This window comes from Podarcis liolepis, assembly GCF_965112155.1.
Source record: "Podarcis liolepis genome assembly, chromosome: 9".
Lineage (NCBI taxonomy): Eukaryota > Metazoa > Chordata > Lepidosauria > Squamata > Lacertidae > Podarcis > Podarcis liolepis.
The window spans coordinates 75,568,268-75,595,024 of NC_139564.1; the positions used below are offsets into that span (position 1 = coordinate 75,568,268).

Consider the following 26,757-nt stretch of genomic DNA (forward strand, 5'->3'; position numbering starts at 1 on the left):
TAGGTACCGCTCCGGCGGGAAGGAAAATGGCGTTTCCGTGCGCTGCTCTGGTTCGCCAGAAGTGGCTTAGTCATGCTGGACACATGACCTGGAAGCTGCACGCCGGCTCCCTCGGCCAATAAAGCGAGATGAGCGCCGCAACCCCAGAGTCGGTCACGACTGGACCTAATGATCAGGGGTCCCTTTACCTTTACCTTTATTGTGACATTAGTACCTAAATAGGCAATGGCTATGCCTACAGGTTCGCATTCTCCAAATCTACAGAGTAATAATCCTAGCATGTATTTGTAGGTGTGTGTTGTTTTTTAACTTATTTGTATCCAGAAGCTGAATCAATACCATATTCAGCACTACATCTGTGTTCCCATGGACCTCAAGTGTATACAAAGTCTAGGAGATGAACCAAATTCATATGAAGTGCCTGGTATAATTTACATGGAGGCAGATCTATACAACCATTTTTTTAGCCAGAAAAAAAGGAAATGTTTGATGCAAATTAACTCTTTGATCTATTGTGTCTGCTTGGTCTGAACGCAACCACAATTTGCATTCTAAACAAACATATGACTTGTGGGTTTACAGCATTTCGGACCTTTCTTGGCAAATCTGATGTGTCGTATGAAGTAGAAGACGTTTTGGAAGAGAGTCGCGTGCAGAGAAACATGCAGATAGCATCCATCTTTCAGCTTTTGTGTGACAGCAGTAAGCGATGGCAGATCCTCACTGTAATTGTAACCATGGCCTGCTACCAACTCTGTGGTCTTAATGCTGTAAGTGAGATGACGGCAAATAATGTGTAAAAGATACATTTCTATGTTTTGCTCCAATGTTTCAAGATATTTCTAGAATATTTCTAGAATGTTTTGGCGACGGCCTCAAATCTCTGAATGGAAGGGCGTTTAGAAAGGCAAAAGGGTTTGTCCTATCATAGGATCATAGAACTGTAGAGTTGGAAGGGACCATTTAGTCCAACCCCCTGCAATGCCTCTTTCAGACCAAAGCCCCCTTCCCCTGAAAGCTTGGGCTCAGCCTGGGAGGACCTTTAATCCAGCACCATCATTCCCCTGCCAGCCCCCCCCCCCCCAGTGGATCAGAGGGTAGAGCAAAACCAGTGATAAACACCATTGCATGTATTAGTTTTGTTAGTGAAGCATTGCTACTTAGCACTGTTACCCAAAATACCGTATTTTTCGTTCTATAGGACGCACATTTCCCCCTCCAAAAATTAAGGGGGAATGTGTGTGCGTCCTATAGAGCGAATGCAGGCTGCGCCGCTAAGCCCAAAGCCAGAACAGGAAGACGGAGCACTGCGGAGCGCTCCGTCTCGCTGCTCTAGCTTGGGGACGGTGCCTTCACCCCGCTGTCCTGCAGAAGCTAGCAAGGCTGTTCCCAAGCCAGAACAGCGAGGCGAAGGGCTCCGTCTCGCTCTTCTAGCTTGGGGATGGTTGCGCGCAAAGCCTCTGCAGGGCAGCGGGGCACTGCGCTCCAAAGGCTTCAGGGATCTTTGAGGCTGGCGGTGGGGGAAAGCAGCGCTTCCCCCCACCGCCAGCCCCACAAGCTCAGGTGAATGCACCTTGAACGCACCTTGTTTTAGAGGGGGAGAACAAGAAAAAAAAAATCCCTGTTCTCCCCCTCCTATGGTCCGGTGAGTCCAATGGAGCGAAAAATACGGTAATCAGCGTTTTTATTGATACACAATGTTTAATTCAGCAAGTAGCACTGGGCAACTTTACACCTGTGAGCATGATGGGATTTTTACTCACTCCTTTTCTCCTGCAGCTCCCAATCCTCTAGATAATTCCTCTTATCCTTCTAGCAGATCTTTGAGGCTGCAGGGGGAGGGGTGGAAGGATAAGTCCCATTTGCCAAAGCAGGTATCTATTGCACAAGTGCGGTGCCACGTAGCCCCTTATCTTCCTGCTATGAACTTTGAAGAAAGATGCAGCAACATAAGGCAAAATGTGATGCATCGATTCTTCAAAACACATTCCTAAGTTTCCTAGTATTGGGGGGATAGATCTCATAGTTACTGAACCAATGTCATTGTCTTCAGCTCAGTAATAATGTTTGTAGGTAAGTAGGGGTGTGTTTTGTTGTATTGTGTTGTGTTGTGTTGTGTTGTGTTGTTGTGTTGTGTTGTGTTGTGTTGTGTTGTGTTGTGTTGTGTTGTGTTGTGTTGTGTTGTGTTGTGTTGTGTTGTGTTGTGTTGTTGTGTTGGTATGTGACTGAGTGTGAGAGAGATGCATTAACTCATTTTTCCTGTTACAATATTTAATCTTTGTTCTTTTTCACTGGTTATGCCTTACTCCCTGACCCATTAAACTTCCTGAAGGGCAAATTCAAGTCCAAGTCAGATCACTAACTTAACAAGCTGATTTCAGTCTTATTCTGCCAGCAATTCCAGAACAGCTGTTGGCTGGCCAGTCTCCCTCCTTTCAGCCACTGTGAGAACAGGATGCTGGAGCAGATGGTCTAATGGCCTGATCCAGGAGGTTCTTCTTATGTTCTTAGATGCAGTAGATGCCTTCTTTTCATCATAACTACCAAGCCAAGGCAGCCCCAATATATTGCATTTGCCCAGTCCATGTTGCTCAGATGAAATGGGACCATCATGCTTCACTTTGAAAGGCATGGAAAACATTCTTTCACAGAGACTGACATCTGTGGAGGAAATCAAACACCCCAAATGAATTCTGTTGCTCTCTAAATAAGCTGCCTGGGATGATGGCATGACCACATCTCATTAAGGGATAACTTGAAAATTACTCTGTGTCAGATGATGGGTGTAATATCTTTTTTAAAAGGAAAACCTTTTGCACCTTCCAAAGCAATTTGTAATGATTTTTTTTTTTTTGCAGTATCTTTCTAAGAGTTAATTAGATGTTACTGAGAAATTCTTCGCTGTCTGCTGTGAATAAGATGAAAATCACACTTCATCATACCTTCAATAAACCTACAAAAGACATCCCACAAAAAGTTTAGCTTTCCACTAACTGCAGGATTTCAGTACTAATGACAGGCTTGTTCTGTTCCTTGTTGTGGATACTTTACTGAGAAAAGATATGGAATTATCTTGTCATCTATTCGGTTTACAGCTCTTCTTATAATTATACTTACAAGAAATAGAAAAGTGCCATGTGCAGTGAAATAACCAAGGCAGGGTGTCCCCCCCCCCCCAGTCCTGCACTTGCAGTACTGGAAATAGAATGGGAACATCTGGGATTATGGCAAGATTTCTTCATGGAGAAGGGGGGGGGAATCTAGAAATGAAGTGGTATTGATTCCTTCTAAGAGTTACTCAGGTTTAAAGACTCAGTAGAACTGGTGCGTTCCATGTGGGGTTCTGCACTCTTGAAAAAGCTGTGAGGGAGCATCCCTGTGAGGGTGGAGAGTTGCAAAAAGAACTGAACATAAATGGTTGGGTAACTGGGAGAGGTTAGTTTTTTGAAAATTTGTGGGCTAGGTTGGAAGAGGGTGATAAATCATAGGTTTAGGGTTAGGGAGGAGCTCTGAGAGTGTTAAGCAGCACAAACAATAACACTTTCCTGTTGTTTGCATATATCTTTTCCCAGATTTAGCCATTTGCTTATTTCCTGAGCTCCCAACTAGGGTAAACTGAAAAATAATATATCAGCATACTATTTCTTCTTCTTTAAATTTACAGTCAAGGGACTTTCCAGACGATCACTTTAGAGAGCAAATGTTGCTGCTCCTACATTGTGTGAAATTCAGATTTCTTTCCTCAGAAAAGCACTTTTCTTTTTTGTGGGGTGGAAGGCTGCCATAATGTTTTCCATTGTTGCAATGGTATACCCTGCTCCTTGTATTTATATAACACCACAATGTTCAACAAAATCTCGACATATTATAATCAGTCGCATGTTTCTAATTTGGTTTATTAAAGTGCTCCAGCACAATTGGAGCATAGGGTTGTGCTGTTAACGTCCGGTTGCATGTCACTGGGCAAGATGCTCAACACAGTAATTTGCATCCTTTGGCCAGTCCATCATTACTGAGGCATTAAATGTATGTAGTCTTACATTTTAATTAGATTCTAAAAACCGTTTTGAAATCAAATAACTGAAAAAATGGTTTCTTGTTACAGATTTGGTTCTACACAAATGACATTTTCAAGGGAGCTGGACTGAGTTCAGAAATAATCCCATATGTTACTTTAAGCACAGGAGGGATTGAGATTTTGGCTGCCATTTTCTCCGTAAGTACTGTGTCTTCTGCGCCCTGTAGAATCCTTTTAGCTCCCTCCTCTTTCGATTTGATGTGACATTTTCAGGTAAAAAGCAGACAGAAGGGCTATGTTTTATAAACTTTATTCAACTTTACTCAATATTTTAAGAGATTGGGATGCAGGAAATTTCAAGTCTTCAGTCATTATGAGTTCTCAATAAATTAGATTAATCTAGTTTATTGCTGTATTAGTTTTTCATTTATTTAAATAGCACCATTAATGCGTGTATCTCATAGAATCACAAAACTGCAGAGCTGGAATGAGTCCTGGGGGTCATCTCATCAGTACTGCGAACCTTACTATCTAAAATCCAGTACAGGGAAGAAGAGTAGGGGGGTGGTAAACAGTGAATAAATATGTTATAGATTGAATTGCAAGTTTAGTTCTTGGTCTTTGCACTTAGTTCTTTTCCTTGGTATTGAATTTAGGCCAATGTTTATTTTATCCTATGTTACCACAAAAGGAGAAAGAGGGGGGAAGGGGGAGGGAGGAGAGAGAGAGAGAGATTGTTTTCTGTGGTACAAAAGGCCTCATGTTAGAAAATGACCACGACCATTGAGAACTAGTTACTTTTAAAATGTAGGGACCATATACAATTAAAAGGATGCACAGTCCAGACCCATTTACTTATTTAAAAAGCATATGAATAACTTTCCCGCACTGAAATCAGTGACATTCACAGTTCCAATCCTGAAAACGTTGGGACTTGCTTGTAAGAAAGCCTGCCTAAGACTATGCTACACGAGTGATGGAATTTGGCTGGATCATGTCATATATTTAAAAGTGAACATTTACTGGAACAAATTTATACTTTATATGAAAGAAAATTGTAGGCATTTGAAAAAGTTTGTAGGCCTGAATTGAAATGTTTTGTAATGTAAACATAAGGAACTGATTTACCGATAATAAGGTGAAAAAATATAATTTGACAAAGGGTAAATAAGTAATTATAGAAATGCAAAGAATATAGAAAGGTATGTGGAAGTCAGAAAGAGGGAGGGAAGGAGGTCGTTGCTCTTACAGAGTAATATATTAAGCCATAGAATTATGCAACAAAATGTGAATATGATTTAAGTGAAAAACGCAATTAAAATTATTTTTTAAAAAATAAAAATAAAAGTGTACATGTAATATACAAATATGTCACAATCAAAATTGCCACACAGCTGGCTTTCTTCCTGAGGATGAAAGATGTTGTGGGGACTTATTTTGAGCAGACAAACGGCTGGCAGGGAAAAGGCGAAGCAGCCCCCGTCCTGGTCCACCTCTCTCTGCTTACCTTGGGTACTTTTAATTCATTCATTTTAGGGGGGGGAGAGAATTATGCAACTACAATTATGCAACTAAATGAAATGTGAGCCTCATTCATCTGTCGGGGTGCATAGGATTGCAGCCTCCAAGGGGGGGGGAGACATATTCTATGTTCGTATATCACCTTGATGAATTTATTCAAATGGGCTGCTCAGTGATTACCCAAGTCCTAAGCTTGCTTGCTTTTGCACTACATTTGACTAGACCTGCTTAGGAACAGCCTTGATAAATATAATTCATATTCATTGCTGTCAATAAATTGTAAGATCAGTGCAGCTGAGCAAAGCTAGGCAAAGCAAATACTGAAGCCGATGCCATTGATTGTGTTGACATTTTTTAGTCCTTTCCATGCAGAAAATTCTGCTGCTTTGTTGTCTCTGATATTATATACAGTTCCGACAGAAGGCAAGTTCCCATAGCAGCAAAGCTAAAAATGGAATGTGAGGTCATGAGCATCGGAGCAAGAAGGAATGAAAAAGCTGCGCCGTTTAATTCAACTTTTAATTAATTAATGCTTGAACACATGCTTAATAGGAGGGGTGTGCTGCAGGGGCCACTAAAAGTGGAGTTGCAACCAACTTACCATGGAGCCAAAAATGTAATGTGGTTTTCTGTGTATGTGATGTGCAGGCATGTGTGAACTGACCCCCTGGCAGAGGCTCCGATGCCCGTAATTGCTGACACTCTCCCTAATGCTCTCTTATGCTTTCATGACACTTCTCTAAATGCATGGTTAAATTAAATGTTTCTAATATAAAACATGCAGATAAAACAAAAAAACTGTGTGCCTAATGGCCAAAGTAATAGAAAGTAGGTCCTCATTGCTCCATGTGTGTAGAGCCTCTGAAAATTCACTCTGACAAACAGTGGTGAGCACCATTTAGAATATTAATACTGTTGTTAGTGTGACTTAATGGTATATTAATTAGGTTGCAAATGGTGGGCACAAACCATTATTCCACTTCAGTGCAGCTTATGCAGCAGACCAGATCTAATCATACATTTTATATATAGAAAGTTAAAACACTTGGAATATGAAAAAAGGTATATATGTTCCAGTTTGGAGAGTTTTTGTTTGTGTTGGAAAAAGTACAGTGGTACCTCTGGTTATGTACTTAATTGGTTCCAGAGGTCTGTTCTTAACCTGAAACTGTTTTTAACCTGAAGCGCCCCTTTAGCTAATGGGGCCTCCCGCTGCTGCCGCGCGATTTCTGTTCTCATCCTGAAGCAAAGTTCTTAACCCGAGGTACTATATCTATCTGGGTTAGCGGAGTCAGTAACCGGAAGCATATGTAACCTGAAGCGTATGTAACTCGAGGTACCACTGTATAGCATTGTGATCCAAGTGACTAATCCTAGCGTCTTTAGGATTCCCTGAGAGACATGGATCCCCATTGTCCTTAGATTGATCCGTGAGGAGTTACAAGAGTTGACCACGTAAATCCAGGATGCCTCTGGTTTTGTTAGACAATAAGACACTGTTTCTTTTTCTTCCTCAGGGCCTAGTGATAGAACGACTCGGACGCAGACCTCTTCTGATTGGGGGGTTTGGCTTGATGGTCCTCTTCTTTGTAATGCTCACTGTGTGTATGACTTTACAGGTATGTAAACCTGCCCTGCTCAGCTTAAATATCGGGCCATTCTCATTGCTCTTTCTTGTACACAGTGTGTGATCTTTAATGTGCAACTTTGACATTGAAGTCATGTGTGGGTTAACTGTGAATCTATTACACTGTCAGTTATTTTTGTCCTTTTAAAATTATGTTTAGCCAAGAGAAAAACAAAAGCTTCACAACTGAAATTGTTCTTGCAGGTTTCAAGATGAGACGGTTTAGGGATAATGTGATTTAACAATAAAGTATTTCATTCACTACCCATTTGTGTAAGAGAAAAACGAGGGGCTATAACCTTTTCCCTCTTAATCATTTGTATAAAAGGAAACTAGAGTTATATAATACTATTTTAAACTAACCTTGGTTCTCCAAACTCTGGTTTGTTTGAACTAGGATTAGTAAAAACTATCTGAGATCAAACGCATTCTCCCTATCCTCCTTTATTCTGGCTTGCATTATGTGTGAGCATTGCTGCTAACCCTGATTGAAGAGATTGCAGAACTCCAATTCACTTTGAATTGTGAGGTTAATGTTGGTAATGCATGATTCCCAACACAACCATGGTCCCTAAACCATGGTCCAGCATTCATTCTTCAGCAGCCCTAATTCTGTGTTTTAAATGTGTGTATCTGAAACATTATATCACTCCTAGATATCCTGTTGCTTTTTGGCAATTTCATTTTAAATATTTTGATTCAAAAATGTGAAGATGTGTTATTTGCTATAAATGTCAGGAGCCTGACATTATTAATATTTACTTTCCAAGTGGCTATTTTTTAAATGGTCAAAAGAAGGTTCTGAAGGAGGTCACAGAACTAAGTAGAAGTCATTTTAATCCCTGATCTGTTTCTCTCCTGTTGCATCGATTATTGCACAGCTTCTTTTGCTCCAGAGGGCATCTCTCAAACTGATGAAAGCTATAATTCTGACAGGTTAAAACAGCAGGCTTTGGGTGAACTTTCAGTACATTGTATTTCTCCAGGCAAAGTCATGATCTCCATTCCTCACACAAAGGTTAACACATATTTCCCAGGAAAGAGTTGCTTCAAGTAGTGTGCAAACATGAACATATCTACATTTTCAGCCAGAGCATGGATGTAGTAAGTTGCCTTGTACCGAGTCCACCCAGATAAGCCTCCCAGAGTGGCCACTTTCAGGCCACCCTTTTGAGGTAGAGATGCTGAGGATTTAAGATGGGATCTTGTAAATGCACATTATGTGTTTTATGACTGAATTACAGCTCTTCCCCACGTGTGGCTTAACACCTTCGTCAACAGACTCACTATTCAGTACAGATCAGCTGCCGTTCTGTTTCATTTAGATACAGATATATTAAAAATAGAAGCAGATAGGCCAAGCTGAAATGTCTTTCTTGGACAGGGTTGTATTTCAGCAAAGACAGAAGATCAAGGGGGTCAGAGGCAGAAGACAGGGTGAATGGCAGACATGGGGTCATGTATCAAATTAGGCAGGTGCCACAGGCAAAAACTATAGTCAAAGACAGGCTGGCGACCAGCACTAGATTGGGGAGGGAGGTGAGGCGAGGTCATCCATATGGTTCTCAGTCCATTGAGTTGCTGAAGAACCCAACCTGGAGTTAGACCCAAGCAGACTGCTCTTGGTTCCTCAGGTCATGGCTGGACTGAAGAGCCATACTTCCCGCTTTGGCCACTGTATGGGTGGTACTGCAGCACAGCAGAGATTGGGGGACTCATTCCCACCACTTGAGATGCCAGAATCTCTACTTTGAGACTTAGAACGATCCATGCAGTCTTTCCATTTTTTCTGCTTTTTTGTTACTGAAGTAAGCGGTCAAGTGGAAAGAGTTCTTGAACCCAATGATATATACTGGGTTTATTTGTAGCAATGCATGCCTTTCTGACATGATAGGAACGTATTAGTTTGTGAATGCCGTTTTGAGTAGTTATTCGCTGGCACAGAAACAATAAACCTCCTATCACCACACTTTAGGGTCCCTGTTACTTTGCAAATCAAGGAGTTCATCTTTTTTATTATTATATATTATAAATATTATATATTTATTTATACCCCATCTTTCCCCCCAAACAGGAATCAAATACAAACATAGAGAAATCGATAATAAAAATACCAATGTACAGAAGACACATATATCAAATCTGTTTAAAACATACCAGTATATTATTACTATATGTTTAGTAATCTTTTTCTATAGATCTTTCATTTCTGTGTGCATGACTACAGAATCCAAGAGTACAGAAAACCTGTATGATTGTTTGCACTTATTATAATCAGTACTTTGCACATTAGTAATACCTCTCCAATGTATTTTTTCAGGATCAAGCAGTCTGGCTTCGATACCTCAGTATAGTCTGCATTCTTGCAATAATTGCATCATTTTGTATTGGACCAGGTAACATTTTTTTTTCAAATGCATTTAAGTGAACTATCAGCCACTCATGCTGAAGTCTGTTGTATTAGGGGCAGTATATTTCCTGTTTTAGCCTGTGAATGTCCATCAGGGTGGGAGTGGTGAAACAGATGAGAATTCAGTGTTTATAATGACAATATGAAGTATGGTGTATTGTAGATACGTTCATCTACCTAGGTTAGCACTGGAAGGCACCATTGATCTAACTCTGTGGGTTCTTCCCTCTCTTAGCTGTAAGCTTACAATGGGTTGTCTCCAATTCCTCTTCTCTACAGCCCACTGCATGCCATCAAAATGTGCTCTGGAGGGCTGGGAGACCTTCTAGAACAGATTTTGGGGCAGGAGGGGAGAGGAGAGGAAGACGAAATCCTGTTGCATGAGCGGAACTCTGTTCACAGAGTGTTAGATAAAATCTAATGTTCCTAAACCCAATGTTCTACTTATAGACATACTTGAGTACCCTCCTGTAATTTACATGTACTTCATGGAATAATCCACAAGACATCAGTGATGAATTTTAATCTGATATAAATTGGGGCTGGACAGAAAGAAGGTAGATCTACTGGTGGATCACTAGATGAATTGCCCCAGATTGACAAAGGTTTTGGACTCCCAGTTAACAATGGAAATTTCATTTAGCAATCATCAACATGCTTGTTTAGGTGGATTCATACTCCACCATTTCAGCCTAAGCGCAATGCTTTAGGGAACTTACCACATGTTAAAAGCAACTAAATGGCTATATATAGTTTCTAAATTAGGATGTTAGAGAGTCTTTGACCTCAGGTGTAGATCTGTATCTATAAGTTCCTCATGGGGGGCAGTATGGCTCTTCCCCCCAAACCATCAATTTGCATCTAGCTTCACCCCCAAATACCGCCCTGCCTGAAACTCTGGGGAAGCACTGCCAGTCATTGTAGAGATTACCAAGCCTGATGAACCAATGATCTGACTTGGTATAAGGCAGCTTCATATCTTCCAAGTGATTATTTTGCACCCAGCTCTGGTTGTAGTTCTGGTAAAAGCAGCAATGCCTGGAGTCTGTCTGGGTCCCTTGAGGGAGTTATGTTCTTATGCATTTAGGTAGTTGAAGTTTATATGGGTAGGAACTGGACCATTAACAACCTTAGGTCTGAGGTGCAAAAAGTATGCATGTTAATGTTAGCTTACACTTTTCTAATAGAACCTGCAGAAATACATTTGACACTGCAGTTTAATCCCTTACTGAAAGTTATTTTATCATTTAATGCCAGCTACAGTTTAGAACTTTCATAGTTTTAAAAAGCAAATACAGTTTTCTCTCTTTTGTTCCAAATGGTAGTCTATTTTGGTGCACATTACAACTTTTCTCCCATTACAACTCTGTCAGTCATAACTTCCTAATGTGTTTTGCACTCACATTGAAGCAATCTGAGCAGAGATATATCAGAGTGAAAACTTTGCTATTTTTCTTGCTTGACTAGCTATCGCTAAGGAAAATACATAGTTATATGGCTTTAAAAGTGATTTAGACAGCAATAAGGCTATCAAGCACTGATAATCATGGTGGCAATGTTCTACTTCTACAGTTAAAGACAATATTTATTTATTTATTTATTTATTTATTTATTTACGCATTTATTTATTTATTTACGCATTTATTTACGCATGCACGCAGGTACTTACGTATTTATATGCCACTTAATTACTGGAAATTATAAATGGGGAGAGTGCTGTTGCACTCAGGTCTTGCTTCCTATAGGGCAGCAGTGGAGGGCCAGATTTGGTGAAGTGAACATGCGTGAGGGCCGATCCAAGTTGTTTTTTTACAATTTTTTCCGAAATGGACTTTGGACATGCCTGCTATAGGGGGCATCTGGTTGGCTAATCTGGGAACAAGAATATGGAGAACATGGGCTTTTGGCCTGACACGGGTGGCGCTGTGGGTTAAACCACTGAGCCTCTTGGGATTGCTGATCAGAAGGTTGGCGGTTCAAATCCCCGCGATGGGGTGAGCTCCCGTTGCTCGGTCCCAGCTCCTGCCAACCTAGCAGTTCGGAAGCACGTCAAAGTGCTTCCTCTGGTGGGAAGGTAAACAGCGTTTCCGTGCACTGCTCTGGTTCGCCAGAAGCGGCTTAGTCCTGCTGGCCACATGACCCGGAAGCTGTACACCGGCTCCCTCAGCCAATAAAGCGAGATGAGCGCCGCAACCCCAGAGTCAGCCACAACTGGACCTAATGGTCAGGGGTCCCTTTATCTAGCAGGGTTCTTATGCAGTGATTAGGAAGCAGTTCATAACAACATCTATGATATATGAGACAAGCTGCTCTTTTCTTTTTTGATACATCAATAATGGTTGTTTTCACTGTCACCTGTGAGCTTACTATTATGCAGATCAATAATTATTATTATCATCTATTATTATCATTTAATGATTATTATTATTATTTATTTTGTATAGCTTCCTTCATCTGAAGATCTCAGGGCAGTTCACAGCATAAAAATACAAAATAAAAACACAAAATGCATAATAAAAACAAGAACAGAAAACAAACCCATAATTCCCCCCTCCCACAAACACATTTGAAAGGACATAGAATGTTAATCAGCGACAGGCCTGGTTGAAGAGGAATGTTTTCTTCTTGCCTAAAGATATGTAATGAAGGCACCAGGCAAGCTACCCTGGGGAGAGCATTCCACAAACGGAGCCACCACAGAAAAGGCAGGTTCTCTTGTTGCCTCTCAGGGAGGAGGCACAGAAAGTAGGGCCTCAGATAATGTATGAACCAATCTTTGACTACAGTGGGGCCTCGCAAGACGAAATTAATTTGTTCTGCGAGTTTTTTCGTCTTGCAAATTTTTCGTCTTGCGAAGCACGGTATTAACGGTTTTAAGAAAAAGGAAACAAACTTGCAAGACGTTTTCGTCTTGCGAAGCAAGCCCATTGGGAAATTCGTCTTGCGAAGCAACTCAAAAAACCAAAAACTCTTTCGTCTTGCGAGGTACCACTGTATATGAATGTGCAGATTTCAGATATTGATATTTATAAATCTGTTGCAGTGACGTGGTTTGCATGACATGCTAACCAAACTTTGGCTTAGCAAGACCACATGAACCTGGGAGCTCCCAAAAAGGAACTTGTAGCTGTTTTGCTGCTTCCTGATGTTTTACTCATAGTGTGAAATCCAACTGAGGCTCGCAGTGAAGCTGTCTCCTCTCTAACCACGAGCCACAGTGTGTTGTGCAAACCAGCGCAGTGACTAAATATACAACTTCATGTTATCTTAAAATAAATTTACCCAGCAGCTAACAGCAAATGAAATGGTGCACATTTTATCTTCTGTGTGCATTTGTCTTTTTAATGCTTTGAATTTTAGGCGTAAAATTAAAATCAGATATTTTTATGACAGCTGCAGCCTGATTGACGTGATTGTCTTTCCTTGAAGCCTCGGTTTGTGTTCCTCTTTCCATTGTGCTCAACTTTATACTGAAAAAGACAATGTGATTGAAGTGAATCACTCTGATAATTATGTTTGCTGCATTAACTTTGTGAACTCATCTTGAAGCCGTCTTGCTATAAGACTCCTACAAGAGAGCTTTCCGCTGTACTTTCCAATGATTGGAACAAAATTAAAGAAAGAAAGAAGTGTTTTAGCTTTTAAAAATGTGTCTGCACAAACCTCTTGATCTAATGATCATATGTGGCTCATTTTGAGTGGGAGACCGCGTAATTTAGAAGAATGGTGAATCAGTATCACCCACCCTAATAATCGACACTGTGGAGACTGCAGTTATTGCAATTGGAACTTATAATATGTAATCCTTATGTAATCATTGAAAAGTGTGTGTGTGTGTGTGTGTGTGTGTGTGTGTGTGTGTGTGTGTGTTTCAAGCTAGTAGGTGGTAGGAATGAAACAAAGGAAGAGAAAACCTAATGAAGGTCACCGATAGACATGTGAGAAGGAAGTTCAGCCTTTGGTTAGATAGGGAAAAAGGCATTTTGACATATTCCTGTATATGATGTATAGTAAGATTCTCCATTTACCTTGGCAAAATGGCACTAAGTGAAGCTGAACCGAAAGCTCTCCAAGCAGAACTTTCAGCTCAAAATTTGAAGTGGGGGGAGGGGAGGAAAAAGAGGGGACTTTGAATTCGGGGTTGAAATATTTCATTGCATTCCTTACAATTCCTTACTTTTGCACCTGGCAGCAGCAACAGTTCCTCTTTTTAAACTTACTTTAGCTCCTGGTTGTAGGGGCAGCAGATCTCTTTGCCCCACTCAATGGCCAGCTGAATGCTCCTGAAATCAGAGAACTACATCATGAAATAGCATCGTTCTGTGAAGCATTCAGGGGGAGGAGCCGCCGCCCCCATTACAGTCTCCATTTTCCCTGTAGAAGCCTCCTCCGAACGACCCCCTGACAAGCAGCTGCTGCAAACAGCAGCAACAAATTGTTAAGGGGGTGGGGAGAGAATGAGAGATGGAACCACTGCTGCTGTAGCCTGTGAAGGCAGTGAAAGGACTCTAAGACTTTCCCTGCTATCCTCCAAAAAAATGGACAAATGAGGTGTCAAATTCAGGGAAGACAAGACCTCAGCCCTAAGGCAGTTAGCCCATTCAGAAGGCACTTTCATCATGCTCAGCTACGCATTGTTTTACAAATTTTACCCTATTTTGACAGTTGATGTGTGATATTGCATTGCGTGGCGAGTTCCCGCCCCCCACCAGGATAAATAAAGACACGAGACACCATAGTTTAAGGTTAAATGGGCGAATTAGGCCACAACTTTATTGAATTCAGGAATGAGAGGCATTGGCTTAGGCATTGGTCCTAACGACTATCCGGCTCCAGCCCATTTGCTGGAGACACGGGGAAGGGTTAACACTAAATCGGGGGAGTGTCCCGCCGAGGCACGTCGACTAAGAGCTCCCCCGGGTCACCGCTCTGGGGCGTGCCTTTGGCCCTCACCTCCATAGGCTTCGGACAGGGCCACGCCCCCCGGAGTCCTTTAACGGACCACCCTTCGCTCACTGGGGGGAGGTGATGGCGTTCCTCCCCCCCCACACATCCTCTTAACCCCTTCTTACCAATGCCTACCGCCAATGCCGAAGAGTTGTGACGAGTTGCTACGAGGTAGGCGAAAAACCAAATGGCTATAAATTGCCAATTGGGAAAAATTCCTACCATGCCCCATGTGGCGACAGACCGAAGTCCATAGCAAAGTCAGAGACCTACCTAAAGCCTACCTAAAGGGAGGGAGGGTGGGAAAACGTGGGGCTAGCCGGCGAAAAGAGGGCGAGCCCCCTCTGCACCGGCCCTAAATAGGGCAGACACGGCCGGGATTTCTCTGCTCTCGCGGGGGCTGAAACCAGCCCCCGCTCACGTGGGGGGGTGGGCGTGAAGCCCGCAACCCCACCTCTTGGGGCAGGCCCAGAAGTGGCTATGTAAAAGGGAAGCTTTGTTGCCTGAATGCTGCAGTCCTAAACATATTTTCCCCAAATTTACATTACGTACTGTGGAATCAAAGTTTTAATGTTCTCAGCTGGTTCTAGAAGAGGAGGGCCTCAGCAGGGCTAGAGGAGCCTAAGATGGGAAGGATCTCAGTTTTCCTTACATGTCATTTTGAAACTACACTACTGCTTTAGATTTTTAGCTAGTATTTTTAGCCCCCAATGCAACAGTCTTAATATGATTTAAGGTGTTTTGTTAGCCATTCTGATGGCCCTTTGTTCAGACCACGCATGTGGGATATATATGATACTGTTTCTGCACCAATGCCAAGCCTATTACTAATGTATTTTAGTGAAAAGAAGTCAGAGATGGTGAGCTGAAACATGAAAATTTGTGGGGGGTTTTATTTACCGATCAGCGTACCCTTGTCTTTTTTGTTGCAGGTGGGATCCCATTTGTCCTTACGGGAGAGTTCTTCGCTCAGTCTCAAAGGCCCGCTGCATTCATGATTGCTGGGATAACAAACTGGCTCTGTAACTTTGCTGTTGGACTTCTTTTCCCTTACATTCAGGTATGAGCAGTCTTAACATTAACTTAGCTGTTTGGACTGTTGCCAGAAATGGAAAGTGCCTTAATTCTCACCATAAACCCAAAGACTTTTGGATAATGAATGAAACCAAATCCAAACCCATACAAGGTAGCACTGGCCTTCTTTTGTCCCGTTGTTTGTAGTCCCAGCCCTGCAGCTTTTAAAGGCAGCAGGTCTAAAAAGTCTAAAGGAAAGCGAAGATGCCCTGAACAGATTCACCGCTGATTCAGCTCAGCCTCCACAAGGGAGGATGATTTAAATTTACCACGTTTGTAGCTTCTGTATGTTGCCAAGTAGAGTAAAGGAGGTGGCCAGCCTTTTTCATTCCTTTCCCAAATATTGGACACTGTTGTTCAAGTGTTAGTACTGTTTTTAAAGTGTCTAGTCCTTATGGCTGCACAGAATACTTGGATGTGTGTGACAAAGGACTGGATCCAAACTTAGGTTTAATTGAAATCAATAAGGCAAATTAGACAAAATATAAGACCCGCTGATTTCAGTGGGGGAAAAGTACAATTAATTCATTGAGTTAATGCCCTTAAGGACGTCTTATGGATTACTTCAAATCTGTTCTACTGTTGGACAATAGTGTTAAATATACTTCAAATCAGCTCCTTGAGCTCCACAGCTCCATGCATGGCTGCTTCTTGGGGTGGAGGAAGGTGGATTGTGATCACCCCACAGAAGGAACACATGTCAGCATCAGATAAGCAGGGCCAACAACAACAACAACAACAATTTATTATTTATACCCCGCTCATCTGGCTGTGTTTCCCCAGCCACTCTGGGCGGCTTCCAACAGAATATTAAAATACAATAGTCTATTAAAAGCTTCCCTAAACAGGGCAAGGGGAGACGACTGCCTCAGGTGGCAGGATCCATGGGGGCAGCTGATCTGGCTTCCAAAGAACACATCACCGGCATTGCAGACTGGATCAGCCTCCTTCCCAACGCCGCCTCTACAGTTGTCTGTCGGGAAAAAGGAGGTGCTACTGGTCTCTTTCCACCCCTAGGGAGGAAATGTTGGGGGCTGACCTCCAGGGTCTCCTGGGCCCTTTTCCCCACGGCAACAACCTTTGATTCCCACTTCAACCATCACATAAAGGTTGATTTTATTCCCCCGCCCTCCGTTCCTGATATAGATCTTCGCTCAGCGCTTCTTTCCTGCTGGGGGACTGCTTTTGTGGTTTGTCTCAGGTGCCAAAATGTCTTGGGCCAGTCCTGCGCATCAGATACACATTGTCATCCCTATCAGATAAGGAGGGCATAAACCCAAGTAGCATATCTTAAATTTGCTGAGATTAAACCCAGTTATTAAGAGCAGAGTTTTGACACAAGACAGAAGAAGCACCCATCCCCGGGTTCTGTTTTTCAAAAGTAAAACAATTAAATATTTTTATACCTACATGCAATTAGGATTCATTTTGGCATGTTGACCCAGCTCTTATTCAGAAGAGAGAGAGAGGAATTGTGATAAGTCAGTTTTCCAGATCTTCTTGGATCCACTAACGGTGGAGCTTCTTGCTAACAATACATAGGCTCAGCTTGTGCTGAGATCGAAACTGATGTGATGAATCCTGACAGTACATTCCAGGGACTCTCAGGTCTCATGAACTAGTGAATATTTACATTTCTTTGGTATCCTGCTTAAAGGTGTATCTGCCCAAGGCATAAAGGCTCTTTTGATCCTGATGCATGTGGGCAGTGAAGAGATGGGCTGAGCATCTATGAAAATCAAAGGATCAGAGTTTAGCATGAGCTCATAGTCACAAATGTATTTCAGTCTCTTTCTGAAAATGTGTCAACATGGCGAGTTTCAGCCCCTCAAACTGGTTACCTGCCAAAACACAGTGTTAATGGTCAGATAAATAAAGGGGCAGTTCACATCATTATGTTCCTGATGTGATTGTTGTTTTTTTAAGTCTCCATATGCCAACAAGGAGTTAAATAGGCTCAGTCTCTCATCATTAGATGGCAGCAGGAACCCTGGTTTGTGAGGGCACCTGTTCTATGGATTCTGGGTATCTCTTGGCCTTCCTTCACAAGCGAGTCTTTGAAACTGCATAGTTTGGTCAGAAGGTGAAGTAAGAGCAAGTGCAATACAAAAATATAAAGGTAAAGGTAAAGGTACCCCTGCCCGTATGGGCCAGTCTTGACAGACTCTAGGGTTGTGCGCCCATCTCACTCAAGAGGCCAGGGGCCAGCACTGTCCGCAGACACTTCCGGGTCACGTGGCCAGCGTGACGAAGCTACTCTGGCGAGCCAGAGCCGCACACGGAAACGCCGTTTACCTTCCCGCTAGAAAGCGGTACCTATTTATCTACTTGCACTTAGGGGTGCTTTCGAACTGCTAGGTGGGCAGGCGCTGTGACCGAGCAGCGGGAGCGCACCCCGCTGCGGGGATTCGAACCGCCAACCTTTCGATCGGCAAGCCCTAGGCGCTGAGGCTTTTACCCACAGCGACACCCGCGTCCCTATACAAAAATATACAGTCCATTAAATAGACACATTAACATTTCTGCTTATTCTTTTTGTATAAGTGCAGAAGAGCAGGATATACATGCTAAATAACAGTGTGGTTTTTGCATTGTTTTATAATTCTGCATTATTATTGATCTGTCTCCAAGCACTAACAGCTTGCTTCACACCTCATTTTCTGCACATGTTTTCTTCTCTCATCCACCGCAGGATTTCTTTATTGAGATATTTTCTTTCCCTGAAAGTGAAGAAGTGCATTTGAATGTGTTTCTCTTCCCCTTTTTGCCATGTAGACAGCGCTGGATTGCCCAGTAACAGCACATGCTTAGGGCGCCAGCAAAGCAGCGGCACCAAAAAATTGAGGAGATTGTTTTTGACATAATTATATTTTTCATTTTCAAAAAATGCATCAAACTAATCCTCATGGGCAAAAAACAGAACTTTGACTTTCTTACATTCTACTACGTAATTTTATTTTCTGGTTTAGTATTGTTTTATGTTTAATTTTATATGGGGACACCATCATATTTTCAGCGCTTAGGGTCTCTAAAGGTCTGGCCCTGCAAATTATAGTCCATAGCAAATGGAACACCGTCCAGGCATGAGTAATCAGGCGCCTTTAGCAGCAGATGCTCACTGCTGAAATCTGCTATTTTAAAAAGTGGGTGAATTTTGCTTTAAATATTACTTTCATTTTGCAAAAAGGAAGCAGGTTATCCACTCCCCCCCCCCCCTGTGAATTATGAAAAGAATGCAAGGAGCCTCCAAGGATCTTTGCTACATTTGGTCAGTTTCCTAAAAGTTTGTAATTCCATAAACTTGCGAAAGTAGCACTGCCAGTGTGATTGTATTTTGCCGCGAAGTCTTATGCGTGTTTCGGAAGCAAGTCCTACTCTTTTCAAGGGATTGCTGCCTTAATTAATGTAGTTCCGTGCTCGTTGCTGTATTTCAGCATGGGTAGAACATTCTGTCAGCTGTAGTGTGGAACATTTTGAGGATGACAAATCTGGTTACAGAGACAGAACATCTCCCTTGCCAACGCTTTATAAATTGCCCTCTCCCTAGTTCCTACCACCACCACACAATTGGACAGTGATTCTAAGAGCGTCAGATGCAAATGCTCTCTAGGGAATTTCAGGAAGGACTTCCCCCAATGTATTAATGGACCAGGACTCTCTTTCCTTCAGGGGGGAGGACCAGGAGTCTTGTTCCTTCAGTCTCGCACAGTCAGCGTGATGCAGAAATGTGCTGTATACCACATAGTGGTGGGATAAACTGTGTAACTCTTTGACTTTCTGTGTCAGCTACATCTGCACTACTTATAGACAGGCTTAAAATGCACGCTCACAGCAGCAACTTCAACACCTGCACAGATCTACCTAAAATCAGGCCCCTGAGGCAGCCGATAACATAAAATTGCCAGCAGAGGGTTGTATCCGTCACTGCCATAGTTGGAGTGGGACAGGCTTTCATTCATGTGATGGGACGTCTTTCTCTCATTGTCGACCTCCTCCTCCTCTGTGTGCACCTTCAAAATCTGCTCCAGTGGGTTGGGGCATCCTCCAGAACAGATTTGGGGGGGGGGCGGGACACTGCAAGAAAAGGACAGGGAGGGAGACATTTCATTTTGTGAGTGGACTCTCACTCATTATTATCATCATCATTTATTCATTTATTTTAAATACTGCCCTTGATCCAAGGATCACAGGGCAGTTTACAGTATAAAATTAACATAGAAATACGTAGCATAATAACAAACAATAACAATAACCCCACCGCCACACACATAAAAGGCCGTTGCTTAATTAGCCAAAGGCCTGGGAGAAGAGGAGTGCATTTGCCGGTGCCTAAAGATCTGCAGTGAAGGTGCCTGGTGGGCCTCTATGGGGTGAGCATCCCTCAAGTGGGGAGCCACTGCAGAAAAGGCCCGTTCTTGGGTTGCCACTCTCTGGACCTCATGCAGAGGAGGCACACAAAGAAAGGCCTCAGATGTTGATCACAGGATCCATATGGGCAGAGGTATTGTGGTCCTGAATTGTTAAGGCTTTATAGGTGAAAACCAGCACTGTGAACTGGGCCTGGAAACTAATTGGCAGTCAGTGCAATTGGACCAGTTTCGGTGTCATATGCTCAAACCGTCTTGCCCCAGTGAGCTACCTGGCACTGCGCAGCATTGGATACAACCTAAGAGAATAAAAAGCTGACATGACCTCACATTGTTCCAGGGCATTGTGGGGATTTTTGAAATGTCAGCTGGCAGCATGAAGGATCAGGAGGGCACTGGTAATTTTCACACACATCCCAAATGTTACTTCACCCCAAAAATAATTGAAGTTTTCCCCCTTAGCCACTGCTAAATAGGGTGGCAAAACTGGAATATTTCCCTGCAGCTGTGCATCTCATAAGTGGAAGGCAGCTGTGATTTGTTGTGGCACGCTGTTGGCTGTTAACTCAGTGGCAAACCTTAGTGTGCCCCAGAATATTCTCCGATTGCCCTTGCTTGAAGCCTTGCCTGGTTGGTTCCTTCATAATTGAATTATTCATGTTTTAAAAGAGCATGGCTTGTACCAGTCAGTGGTTGATAATAACGACAGCTATTTCAAACTAGTTGCATTAATTACCTTTTAGTTCACTCCTGGGTGATTTTCTATAGGTCTTGTTGCTAAGAGCCTCATGGCTTTTGACAGGACTCTGTTTCTAAAATGAGAGGAAGCTGGGGCTGAACCTTTTCTAGAGTCGAGGTCTCTGCGCTACAAGCTCTAATCCCAGACTTGAGGTGTAGGGGTGGCTCCTTGTTAATTAAAAAAGGAAGTGCTCTTTTCTTTATATTGTACCCCTCACATGTTCTCAAAATGATTTCTGTTTGTTGTTTTTGTGCTATTAGTAATGCTGGTGGTGTGTCCGTTTTGCTTTGTTTTTTCAGAAAGGTTTGCAGACATACTGTTTCCTGGTGTTTGCTGTCGTCTGTCTTGCTGGTGCCACTTTCCTTTTCTTTGTTCTGCCTGAAACAAAAAACAAGACTCTTGCTGAAATCAACCAGGCATTTGCCAGGAAGAAGGTGCCTTTAGAAATCCGTGAAATGGACCAGTTTGAAGCCAAGAGCAAATCAATGCAAGAACAAGAACACAACTTGTCTTCTACTCTGGAAAATGGAGAGTCCAAAAACAGGATAGTCTAAAATTATTTTTAATAGGAATATTTTTGCCTCTTATGTTTTGGTCACCACAATCATTCCTTCAGCCTAGAAAATTTTTTGATCTCAATGTGGTCATAACCAGGGTTGATCTGTGGTACAGGAGATGGCAAAGTATAATTCAAAATTAACAGAAGGAAATAATGGAGAGGAGGGTTGCTCAAGGAAGTGAAACTGGTCATTGATTCGTTTAAATGTATGCAAATTCAAAACGGATAATTGTTTTCTGAGGCAGAGGGTGGTGAGTGGGAAGCAGTTGATCAAAGGGCCCATCAGAATTTCCAATTGGCTGCAGTTTCGGACCTTCCTTGCTTATCAGCGGTAGGAGGCTGGGTCCATCATTCTTGCTCCAGGCTCTGCAGTTTGCCACAGGGGGCCCTTTTAGGAGTCACTCACCACTCTGCTTCCTTGCTGCTGATACTGTCCGCTGGACCTGGCCACTTACTTGCCACTTCTGGGGCAAGAAGCCTTTGAATGTTTCCTGGTAATTTTTCCAGTGTCCCCTCAAAATCTGAAGGAGCAGAATCTGCTGTAGTGGAAGCTTCAAAGGCACTAGACAAGGATTAATTTGATCTATGAGAACTGGCTGCCTGGCTACTGGAGGCTGGTAGCTGCAGCTAGTAGCTTCCTGCTGCCTCTCTATAGTGTGGAGCTGCGTGTTCTGTGGGGAGATCAGCTACTCTGAAAGTAATTCCCAAAGAAGTCCTGTAGGTGCAAAGTTACTTTGGTGCTTCCATTAAGGGAAAAGTGACATTTCCCATGTTGATGGTACACAATCTGATCAACAGCTGCTCACCTCCTTGATTGAGCTTGTAGTCGTGTTCAAAGAAGAACTGTTAAACAGGTGACTTTATATGCACTGTGCATGCTAAGGATTTCTTGGGACTCTTACACCCAAGTTCATGTTTAAGGAATTATTTGAATCTCAGGTTTTTTACCACCTGCTTAATCCGTGTCATTTCCTACTTTTAAACGAAATCAGGGCCCCACTCTGCTTTTGTGGGCTATTTTTATTCAAGCCAGATTAGAACTTTTAGTGTATCAGACTAGTTTTCATGAAGTGGCAGCTGTTTTGTAAATAAAACCAACTGAATCTGTATATATTTTGAAATCTAACCAACAATGTATAGCGTGTGCACTTATCTTCAGCCTGAGCCAGTCCAGGTTTAATCATGTAAATAGTCCATGATTGCGGTGTATCTGATTTAGGCTTTGTGAATTTCTCAGATCATATATTAAGCTTGATAACAGACACAAAATCTAAGAAGCCCAGCATTTCAGAAGAAAGGTGCCATAATAGGTGCCTTGTCTAGATGAAAGGTGAGTCCCTAGCCTGAAATAGCATTGCCAAGGAAGTGGTTTGTATATGAGAGAGAAAGACTTCTGATTTTTTTTACGTTCAATTGTATTGTTGTCTTCCTTTGAATCATATTGATATAAAACTAGGATGATGGTAGTAGATTCATCCTGTTTGAAAAGTACTGCTGATTGGAGCTGGAACTTCATTCCATCCATCTATGGTTGTTTTTCGAGTGTGTGTGTTGTCAGTGCTGGGCTTTTTCATATACTGGGGCCTGGTATGCCTTGAGCCTTGAGAGTTCAAAACAGCCCCAGCATGACTAGGTTGGGGCCTTGATTAGAAATGTGTGTCCAATATATTAAGATACCTGCATCCATTTAAGGCCACTGGGGTAATTAGGTTTTGTAATACAGCAATTCTATTGAGGGGTAAGATCAATGGTAAAAATAACTTATCTGGGTAATAGATAAGCCTCCGTTGAAACCAGTGTGTAGCATCCTTTTCAGTTCCCTAAAGACTAACAGACCTGTTCTCCCAAGAGAAGTGGAGCTGGCAGGTAAGGGCTTGCAGCAGATCCTTCAATTTCCCAAAGCTTTGGGCAGCTGCCCAACTTTTAATGGGTGTTGGTGCTGTGCTGGCCTTGCCAACTTCAGCATCAGTTACCAACATTAGATGATTCCCTTACCAGACTCAACTGGCAGTCTTGTACTGGGTATGCTGGTGGTCCGGGGAAAGCCATTTTTCCTCCAGGTCAAATTAATTGTTTTGTTTCCCCATAGTTGTGGGGAAGCTAGATTAAAGCAAGGTTCCGTACCTTGTCAAACTCTGTACTTCCCTGTGAATGCTCCCTCCCCACATATTGCCCTAGAGTTGACCAGGTAGTACCAGGCAGCAGTCCGGATAATTAAGGGGGGGGGGGGAGAAGAAGAAGAGTTTGGATTTGATATCCCACTTTATCACTACCCTAGGGAGTCTCAAAGCGGCTCACAATCTCCTTTCCCTTCCTCCCCCACAACAAACACTCTGTGAGGTGAGTGGGGCTGAGAGACTTCAGAGAAGTGTGACTTGCCCAAGGTCACCCAGCAAGAGTTTCACAGGCTCCCAATAATAATCATTGTTACTCATTTTGCTACACATTTCAGCTATGTTCAATTTTTGGGTATGCTGGAAATACCCAATATCTATAAAGAACCTTCTAAGGTCTCATCCTGTTCCTGTGGAGTAGGCAGCCTGCAGCTTTACTTGGTTTTACTCTTTTGCTGACGTAACTTCAACAAAAAGGGACGAATGTGTTGTGGGTATTCTTGTCGGGTGTGCTTAATAGACCACAATGGAACCAATGAATGTTTGTTTTTTATGTTCGGTTATCTTTCGCAAAATTCTGAAAGGCTACAGTCCTACATCTCTGCTTACATGTAAGTAAGCACCATTTCACTCGGTAAGACTTGCATTTTGAGCAGACGGGATTCTGCCCGTTCAGGTTTTTGATTTTTCTCTGTTCCTTAGCTTCCAGGCTACCGTAGCACTGGAGCCCAAAAATGACTGGGTCAATATTTTTATTTGATCAATATTACATGTATGATTCAGGTTATTATATGACTGTAATCCAGAAAACATTAAAGTATAGCTGCTAATTTTTACTTGTATGGTGCGTGTTTTCTCCTGTTTTTGTTTTTCCTTTGACACACCTTTAAATTATTTCCAGCCCGTGTTATTCTGTTTTGGAGGAAAAAATAGCAAGGCATTTAGTGACACTTTAAAAGACTCTGCAGTTGTGAAAGCTCATTGTGCATTCTTTGCATGCATCCAGACGACAGCTGAATTGCCAGTGTTTTGTACTTCCTACATTTCATTTGTCTTTGACTTCATGTCTTAGTGTCCCTCACCCCATCCTGGTGTGTGTCTGCATGTGTGTTTATATGCACACGGCTGCAGATAACACTTGACACACCCAATGAAGCAGATTCTAGCCCACAAAGGCTCATGCCATAATATATTTGTTTGTGTTCTTATATTAGTAAGACTTTTTGGTTTTGCATTCAGTTACTGTGACAGTCAGACATGGACTTGATAAAACCAAGACTTTAAGGCTGAAATCATGCTCCCCATTCCTAATGTGTTTAAATTTGTATTGCACTCCTCCTCCCCAAGGAGCCCTGGGTGGCAAACACACACACACACACACACACACACACCATGTTAAAAATAGTTAAAAATAGTTACAACTTCTAAAAAGAGGTACAGTTAACAGTATTCTTCCATCCAGTGATCTTAGGGTTGCCACGGGTAAAAGGGAATGTTTTCAAATTCCCCCAGAAAGTTAATGATGGAAACAAATTCACCAGCACCAAGGAAGGACTCACCTGCTTATTGTAGGGTCCAAGGTGGGTTAATATTGGGGAATATATTATTTTTGGTACTTGGGTCTCAAGCCATTTAGGACCTTAAATGCTAATGCTGTACCAACGCCTTGAATTGGACCCGGTAGCTCATCGGCAGTCAGGGCAGTTCTTTCCAGAACAGTGACACGGTCTCATTGGCAGCCCTGCTGACTGACCCAGGGGCTGCATTCTGCACTAGTATCCCCTCCCCGCCCCCCTCAGTTGTCCATCCCTGAGAGACCTTCCACTTGCACTACTTGTTCATACTTCTCAGTGATGGACAACTGAGGCCAACTTTTCCTGCTCCAGAAATGGCTGTAGTGGGCAAAGCAGTCTCAGTCTAGGCATAAGCACTCCTAGGCACAGATGCCACTCGAGACTCCAGCAACAAGTTGGAATCCAGGACCAGACTATGAAGCTGGTTCTTCAAGGGGGGGTGCAACCCCTCCTAGAACTGGTCACATACCCAATTAATTCCTGGACATGGGACCCACTCAGCACACTTCCATCTTATCAGGACTTAGCCTCAGCTTGTTGCCTCCCCCTTCCAGTCCATCACTGCTTCCAGCCTCTCCCGATTCCAACAGAATAGAGTGGCATGTCGTCAAAATACTGATGGCACTGTGTTCCAGATCCCCAGGTGACAGCTTTCAAGGGTGTCCTGTAACATAACATGAGACAGAAGGGACCCTCTGCTAGCTGACCATGCCTTCCATAGGGCATTCCAGTCCTTTTAATTAAAGCTACTTAGTTTTGTGTCATTGCAATCTTTTAAATACAATCTCTCCCCCCCCCCCCAATCTCATGGCCTGGTTCAACAAAATGGAACTCAGGTATATTTGTTTTGTGAGTGTTGCAAAGAGAACATTCTGTTGGAGATCATGCCTCTGTGTCTATTAATGTATGCGCGGGGGGGGGGGGGGGCTGAGGAAGCTGTACGGCAAGTACTGAAATATATCTGGCCAGCCTGTTATCTGGCTCTCAGCATTACCAAATGCTGATAAAAATAAGAGTTGGTCAAAAAAGATGATGATCGGTTTCATGTACTGTATAAGGAAAAGAAAATTATGGAGATATTCTGCACTGTGGTCTTTGGTGTGTAAAGCAATTAGAATTAGAAATAAAAATATTATTAGAGATAGAGAGATATAAAAATATATGTGGGGACTAAAATACAACAGTTTCCAAGAAAACATTGTTTTCAAGAGCTCTGTGAGTATAACAGATGCAGAAGGTAACCTTTAACTGCCACTTAACACATGAAAGTGGTTTAACTGGATAGGAATGCTTTAAATGCTTTTAAAATAGTGCTATTTTAACCGTTTAATAGATAAGCTTACAGTGTGAGTGGTTGTTTTTTTTTATACTTTTAAATTGTCAGCTGATGGAGGCGTTCAGTACTGGGATGATGGTGAGGGGGTCAGTTAACTTTTTACTCCCGCACCATCCCAAAGCTGCGCAATTGGCGCCACTAGCGGCCCCCTCTTTTGCCAAATAGCAGCTTCAGAGGGGGATGGGGGGGAGAGAAAGAGTTCACACCCCATGGCCAAAGTCCTCATCCCTTCTGAATGGGTTTTGAATGAATGGGTGCCCTGCAAGAATACTGCTATGGCCTTACATAGCTGTGATTAATTTAAGTTAGGATTGCATGGCAGAACTTCCCGCTTGCTGATTGTGCCCTTAAATTGCCTGATCGGAATTTTTAAACGCTACATGAGGCCTATGAGTACCTTCCCAGAGTTCCCCAGGAAGAGAGGCTGGGTGTTAAACCACCCTGGGAACTGTAGCTGCGTGAGGGGAATAG

The 26,757-nt window shown here is 42.6% G+C and overlaps 1 protein-coding gene across 4 annotated transcripts in view; it reads left to right on the top strand.

The window, feature by feature from the left end:
• The window catches only part of SLC2A9 (solute carrier family 2 member 9), an 89,187-nt gene extending 64,977 nt beyond the window's left edge, over positions 1-24,210 (top strand). For all 4 annotated transcript variants that reach the window (XM_083460712.1, XM_083460710.1, XM_083460711.1 and 1 more), the window contains 6 exons: positions 583-770; positions 4,106-4,216; positions 7,057-7,158; positions 9,487-9,562; positions 15,456-15,583; positions 21,003-24,210. In XM_083460712.1, coding sequence (XP_083316838.1) covers positions 583-770; positions 4,106-4,216; positions 7,057-7,158; positions 9,487-9,562; positions 15,456-15,583; positions 21,003-21,257 — 860 coding nt within the window. In that variant the 3' untranslated portion in view covers positions 21,258-24,210. The remainder of the gene's footprint in view (positions 1-582; positions 771-4,105; positions 4,217-7,056; positions 7,159-9,486; positions 9,563-15,455; positions 15,584-21,002) is intronic.
• The last annotated feature ends 2,547 nt before the right edge of the window (positions 24,211-26,757 follow it).